This window comes from Sphaeramia orbicularis, chromosome 17, assembly GCF_902148855.1.
Source record: "Sphaeramia orbicularis chromosome 17, fSphaOr1.1, whole genome shotgun sequence".
In the NCBI taxonomy this organism is placed as follows: Eukaryota; Metazoa; Chordata; class Actinopteri; order Kurtiformes; family Apogonidae; genus Sphaeramia; species Sphaeramia orbicularis.
The window spans coordinates 51,012,260-51,020,105 of NC_043973.1; the positions used below are offsets into that span (position 1 = coordinate 51,012,260).

Genomic DNA, 7,846 nt, shown 5'->3' on the forward strand with positions numbered 1-7,846 from the left:
ACAAAAGTAGAGCTGGGTATTTACGGGTTAAACCAAACTAACCAATACAATGATATTTATCACAATATAAAACTCTATTATAACATTTGTCATTGTTGTTTTGCGTCCCAGACCCCTGTTAGAAAAGAAACACCTGAATTCAACATGTCCCGATACTTTTGTCCATATGGTGTTTTTTTGTTTTTTTGTTGTTTTTTTTTTGCATAAATATCTTGACCTTGTTTGGCTCTTGGTGTAATGTAACCTTTGTGATAGTAATTCTAATCCAGAGTCTGTAATCGCAATGGAAAAAAAAACCAACCAAAAACCCCCTGTGAAAGCTTTTATTGTACGACAGGACAGGATGAAACCTTTAACTTTTCATGAACTTCTTCTTTTTTGGGACACAGTCATACTTCCTGATCTGTCTCGTCAGTCAGTCTCGTCGTTAAAGGTCAGACAGGAGTGAAGTTTACAAAAGAAAATTAACAATAAAGTCCTGTGTCCTCAGTCCTTCCCAGACCTCTGTGTGACTCTGCAGCTATTTACCCTTTTGCAAAAGCTGTTCATAAATCAGCCACTAAAAGCTTAACATTGACCTTTCATTCAGATTTCCACCACTATAGTAATTACTGCACGTGTTGCAAAACAGAGCCCATTATTCAGCTGACTGTGGATAAACGGGCGCCGTGTGAGTTTCAATGAATCCTTAGATCCATAACAATAACACTTGACACCTTAATAAGACCGGAACATTTGGTTTTAAGTAGGAGATCAGTGGTGGTTTATGTGCACAAGTACAGACAGGACAGGGAACCTTCAGCTGCACAAAATACCATCAAGTCATTGCACAACGCCTTGAAAAATGATTGTGTAGTAAATATTTCATTTTTTTTTTTCCAGATTTGCCCCATTAACCCTTACATGCATGGATTATGAGACCTTTAATCAAGATTTTTTTTTTCCTGAGTGTTTCTATTCCTCTTTAGGCATGAAAAAAAAACATGCCTAAAGAAAATTTTCTTATGAACCTATTTTTCGTGGAGTTGCAAAAATGTGCTCAGCTGGACACCGCACATTTAATTTTTGAAGCCAGGAGACATGTATTTACTGATATATTGTGTGAAAACTATGAAATAAAACCATTTTTAATTCTTACGTTGGGTAGTTCATTTTGCAGACAGGGGTAGTTGTTTGTTTACTCTCTTTACTAGTTTGTCTGATAAATGAATTACCTCCAATAATTATATGTGGAAGACAGTCTGAACCTTTAGCAGACATTTATTTTTAATGCTGCTACTCTGATGTTTTCTCACATTTTTACACTCTAATACCAGTCATTATTCACTTCATGGAGATTATATGCAGAAAAACAAAACAAAACAAAAATTTTTACAAAAACTGTTAATTACAGACTAATAACAACAACTGATTGACACTTAAACATGTTACTCCAGATCAGGTTTATCAAGAACAGCAAAGTTACAGTAATGGTCTGAATGTCAGTGTATGGGATGGTGCATAAGTGTCCACTGTGTTGGCTGATGTGGAACTAAAACAACAAAACCCATGAATATACAAGAGAACAGCCGGAGAATAGATGTCCACTGTAGTGACCAGTATACATGAAAGGGTTAAAAAACAATCAAAATGTGTTTGGTTGGCTAAGCAACACTGTGTTGTGCCCACACAGAGTCGTCCCGTCTGGGCTGGTGGTTTCCAGGTGCCAGTGATTCCAAATATAACAACAGTTTAACACAGACTGGCTGATAAGCATCAAATGTTTGAAGGATAAACTGAGTCAGGATGTCTAGAAAATGTATAACTGCTTCAAAGTGGTAACCACGACTACAGAAGAAAATGAAACAAAAATAATTATTATTATTTTTGGCTGAATGTCAGTTTCAGTATCTGTTACAGTTCATCATCTTCTGTGTGCATTTACACTTTGCATTTGGTTGAATAATAACTGTGCAGACATTTGCACTGTTCTGTGTCTTATGTGCCAGTGCTGCCACCTGCTGGACAACTGAAGCATTTCCGATTATTAGGGGATTGTTGCATTGATGGAAACACTTTTATATGAAGGAATTTTCAAGAATAAACCTGCAGTGCTATAAATACACAATGAAACAAGTGGTACCAGGCACAACAAACCCCGCCCCTCACACTTATTGTAACTTATTTTGGCATCAATCCAGCTACTGTCAGCGTGTCAATTCCCTCTATATATGAGCCAAGTCTGAAGTACATTGAAACAAAATTGATGTTTTTATAGACGTTTGAAATTTTGTCCATTATAAGGAAATGGGAGGAATTTTTTTTTTTTTTTAATTCATAAGAAATTTAAACTTTGACCTATTTTTCCCCAAAAATATAATGACACCTATTCTGGGTCACTGGCAGTCTATAAGCCAAATTTGGTATGAATTTAACCATTAGATTTGCTTCAACAGACAATTAAAATTTCCATTACAATTAAATGGGAGCAAAGAACGATTTTAATAATTCATAGCAAACAAAACAAAAACAATACCCCTATCCTCCCCTTCAGGGGGCGGGGTAATAAAGTTCATATGTTACCTGGACCCACTGACATGAATTCCAGGGTAGACAGCCCCTTCAGTGTTTAAAACACATGTATTTATAACCTTGTGTTTACCTCTAATTTATGATCCTCTTGGGACTTTCAAGCCAAAAATGTATGTGTAAAAAAAAATGCCATAAAATCGTCATACATCAATATTTGTTAATTTTTTCCCCTCTTTTTTTCTGTCTATTAATCTTTCAAAACACCTCAGCTACTAAAAAACTACTAAAATCTTTTTTTTACTAAACATTTTCAGGATTTTTAACACTTTGAATACCATTTTGAATACATAATGCTACTTGTTTCATTAAAAAATATGCATAATATGTATATAAACAAAAAATAAATTATGAGATATTTCTCATATAATACATGATGGAGGGATGTGTCATTGTTCTATGTGTTTTGGACATGTTTAAAAAATGAACAATATCACTGATTTCATTGCCGTATTTTTGTGCAGTGCAGGACCATCATGGCGAGAAATACACCATTGACTTACATTTAAATTAAATTTTTTAAATCTCACATAAAAAATGTTCCAAGTATTAAGTCAGGGTCATATCTAAAGTACCATTAATAATAATCGTTCTAAAATGACAGTGAAAATGATTATTAGAATAAAATAAAAAACACTAAATATTTCTATACTTCTATAACATAAAAGGTCCAAATATAAATGAACTTCTAAAAGAGCACATTTGACCTATTTGCAGTTATTAAAATAACCTTCAGAAGGGGTTTGTTCTGGTACCTGTTAGTTGCAGGTTTACTCGCTGCCTACAGGGGGCAGCACTGTGTCCTAAATATAGAGCCTGATTTTTTTAAATACCACGAAGAAGAAGAAGCGGAAGTAGTCCGTTTGGTATCTGAGCGTGTGTGTCTGGTTTATTAAACTAGTATTAATTATGTTTCTAGTAAATGTTCGTGTTGTCCGACATTGCGTAGGCTTTCAGTCGTTGAGGAGCCTCCATGTCACGGCCGTGGGGTGTGGAGCACCGGTGTCCGCGTGTTGTGTCAGAGGAGCGGGTTTAAAGCAGCTGCACGGAGCCAGAAGGTCGTGGATCAACATTAATAACAAGGTATTAAACAGAAGTGCCAGGTCTAACCCTAAGTGTGTTCCACTGGAGATAGTATGAGCAGTGTGTAAGACATGACTGTAAAGTACAGACTGTTATAGTTAGATAGTTTTAAAGACCGACTGAGGTTATTTAAGTTAGCATTAGCATTAGCCCCAAAGATCCAGCTGTCTGATATCAACTATTACTGTCTGAAGACGCACTAGTACTGTCACTGAAAAAAAAAAAAAACTAGTACTGTCACTGAAAAAAAAACAAACTAGTACTGTCACTGAAAAAAAACAAACTAGTACTGTCACTGAAAAAAAAAAAAGAAAACTAGTACTGTCAGTGAAAAAAAAAACAAACTAGTACTGTCACTGAAAAAAAACAAACTAGTACTGTCACTGAAAAAAAACAAACTAGTACTGTCACTGAAAAAAAAAAAGAAAACTAGTACTGTCAGTGAAAAAAAACAAACTAGTACTGTCACTGAAAAAAAACAAACTAGTACTGTCACTGAAAAAAAAAAAAAACTAGTACTGTCACTGAAAAAAAAAAAACTAGTACTGTCACTGAAAAAAAAAAAACTAGTACTGTCACTGAAAAAAAAAAAAGAAAACTAGTACTGTCACTGAAAAAAAAAACAAACTAGTACTGTCACTGAAAAAAAAAAAACTAGTACTGTCACTGAAAAAAAAAAAGAAAACTAGTACTGTCAGTGAAAAAAAACAAACTAGTACTGTCACTGAAAAAAAAAAAACAAGTACTGTCACTGAAAAAAAACAAACTAGTACTGTCACTGAAAAAAAACAAACTAGTACTGTCACTGAAAAAAAAAAAGAAAACTAGTACTGTCAGTGAAAAAAAAACAAACTAGTACTGTCACTGAAAAAAAAAAAAACTAGTACTGTCAGTGAAAAAAAAAAAAAAACTAGTACTGTCAGTGAAAAAAAAAACAACTAGTACTGTCACTGAAAAAAAAAAAAAACAAACTAGTACTGTCACTGAAAAAAAAAACAAACTAGTACTGTCACTGAAAAAAAAAACAAACTAGTACTGTCACTGAAAAAAAAAAACAAACTAGTACTGTCACTGAAAAAAAACAAACTAGTACTGTCACTGAAAAAAAACAAAAACTAGTACTGTCACTGAAAAAAAACAAACTAGTACTGTCACTGAAAAAAAAAAAAAACTAGTACTGTCAGTGAAAAAAAAAAAAAACTAGTACTGTCACTGAAAAAAAAAAAAAAACTAGTACTGTCACTGAAAAAAAAAAAAAAAAAAAAAAAAACTAGTACTGTCACTGACAAAAAAAAAACAAAAAAAAAAAATAGTACTGTCACTGAAAAAAACAAAAACAAAAACTAGTACTGTCACTGAAAAAAAAAAACTAGTAATGTCACTGAAAAAAAAAAAAAAAAAAAGTACCGCCACTGGAAAAAAAAACAACTAGTACTATCACCGTCAACATTATAATCTGAATTAATTTTCTCGATTTCCCGATGTGGAAGAAATGTGTAACTTTGTCGTTCTTGTCCTGAAACTACTCCACACTTATTTTTTCTGTGTGAACACTCTTCTGACTTCTGCTGTAAAATTGAAAAATATATCATATCTAAAAGTAGTGAAAAGTAACTCTAACATCTCAAAATGTAATTACATATTTTGAACATGACATTCGTAATTTAGAATTTGTTGTAAATTTGATCATTTTATTTGGAAAATTTCATAAACACAAAAATAAATATAACAAAACACACTCAAATTTTAAAATCTTCCTGATGGAACTTGAAAAATATATGAAATCTCTAGAATTTATCTTTAACAAAAACACACTAGCACCCTGGCAATTTATAAAGAATTCTTTAAAATAGACTGAACTCTCTGATGTATGTATTTATGTTAGATATGTTGTTTTTTATACTATTATTTGTCTATTCTACTTTGTGATTTTAAATCTATGCATTTTTTTTTTCTTAAATTTATTTGCTCAAATGCTTTTTCTTTTTGACATCTTGATGTTTGTTTGTTAAAAGTGTATTTGTCTTGTATACCAAAATATTTTCAATTAATTTAAGAAAAAAAAAAACCTTAATTAATTTGTGGTATAAGTACATACCAATATATTTTGCCATTAGATTTGTGATAAAATGTTCCATATTTAGAAAATGGGTCAACTCAGAGACTGTACTTGCATACCTTGTAAAGTAGAATTAGTTTCAGCTCTTTTTGTTTTGTTTTGTTTTTTTTCAGATGGTTCTTTGATCTGTGAGTAGTTTATGGTCCAGCTCCCTACAAGGCTTTACTTATTTGTATACTAAGGTCAGAAAACCCAGTTTTTGGACATGCAGTAAATAAAACACCACATGTACATGGATGCCAATGTAAGGATTAAAGTCCTTTTAATCAGTTATGACATAAGACAACAGATCATTTCACCAGAAACTACTGTCAGAACAAAGAACTGTCTGACTCACAGTGCAGCTGGATGTATCCCTTAAAGTGCCAATAAATCCTAAATGTAAAAGAAAAAAAAAAACCCATTATAATCTGAAAATAAAAGCAGATACAGGGACATCCTTACACATTTTCTCACACTCCCCTTAACCCATAAAGACCCAGAGCTAATTTTGTGTCAGTTCCCAGATGACTTTTTTTTTTTCTCTATTTAACCTTTTATCATCATGTGTTATAATGTTATCCTCTTTATTTTGCATTTTTCACTGTAAATCATGTCTTTTCCTGTATTTAATTTCCTATATTTTACTTAGATATTCATGAAAACTCACAGTAAATTAAAAGGTTATTATATCAAAGCAGAAAGAAATGAAGAAAAAGTGTCTTTTTCAGTCCAGTCTGTCATTAACTGAACATGAACCCAGTGTGTCCATCCACTGGCACTGATCCAACTCCATGGGTTTTACTGGTCAATCAATGTTGTAGAAGATGATGGTGTCTCCATGGTAACTACAGAGCCTCTGAACGTCCAAATGGGCCATATCTGATGAGTATTAAAAAGATGAATAACTGTATTTTACACCAATTATTACTTGGATTGATAGGATTAGTGGATGAACAGGTGTTAAACAGTTTAGATCAGTAGGTGGTTTTGGTCGCTGGTGGAGGATTTAGTCTTTTTGGGGTAAAATCATGCACTGTGGTAGCGTGTTAAGTAATTCCTAAGGTAACCAAGTGTTCAGAAACAGATACTATTTCAATCTGAACCAGCGTATTTTACAGAAATGAAAAGAAAGTTAATGTCAGTAATGTGGGGAGTACAAATAGAAAAAGAAAACAGATATTTAAGATGTTGTTTGACTTTTATTTCATTGCAGACTGCATCATCATGTATTTAATGTTTAGTCTGACAAACTTCATTTCCTTTGTAATTATAGCTACATCCATCTCTCACATTTAAGCTGCGGTACATTTAAAAGATGACTTATGGCAGGTATTGATTTAGGAGCAACTGGATCATCAATGTTCCTCAAAGACAAATGGATTCAGTGCCATGAAAAACGACTGAGGTGACTGTCTAATATTCACAGTCACCAGGACATTCATCCTGTTTGACCTAATGTTCCACATAATACAGCAGCTCCACTGTTAATAATGTTTTATACAACACGAAGTGGAAATTCTTTGTTCATTTTATAAAATTTGGGATGATTATAGGAAAACACTGAAGTGCGATGGCAGCAGGACGGTAACGTGAGAACTTGGATGACGAGTCCACATGTCCATCTCCACTGTAGATCAGTGGTCCTCAACCTTTTTAGGCCCGTGACCCCATTTGAACCCTTTCATGCACAGTGGTCACTCCAGTGGTCACTCCAGTGGTCAGTTCTTCTCCAGCTGTTCTCTTGTATATTCATGGGTTTGGTTGTTTTAGTTCCATATCAGCCAACACAAGGGACGCTTATGCACCATCCCATAATAATACACTGACATTCAGACCATTACTGTAACTTTGCTGCTCATGATAAACCTGATCTGCACTGACATGTTTGAGTGCAAATCAATTGCTAATTGTTATTAGACTAATTAACAGTTTTCTGAAACAAAAAGTTATTTTTTTGCGTATCCTCCTGAGTCCCAGCAGTCCATTTGTCCTCTGTAGGGGACAAAAGTTTGAAGTTTAACTTAAATGCTGTCCATTGCAAAGGACATTCCATTAAAAAAATCAATCAATAAATAAAAATGATTTTAAAAATGT

The 7,846-nt window shown here is 33.3% G+C and overlaps 1 protein-coding gene across 2 annotated transcripts in view; it reads left to right on the forward strand.

Moving 5' to 3' along the window:
• Positions 1 to 3,421: 3,421 nt before the first annotated feature.
• tmem70 (transmembrane protein 70) overlaps positions 3,422 to 7,846 on the forward strand; it is a 10,162-nt gene continuing 5,737 nt past the window's right edge. For both annotated transcript variants that reach the window (XM_030161477.1, XM_030161478.1), the window contains exon 1: positions 3,422 to 3,651. In XM_030161477.1, the coding sequence (XP_030017337.1) occupies positions 3,478 to 3,651 (174 nt within the window). In that variant the 5' untranslated portion in view covers positions 3,422 to 3,477. The remainder of the gene's footprint in view (positions 3,652 to 7,846) is intronic.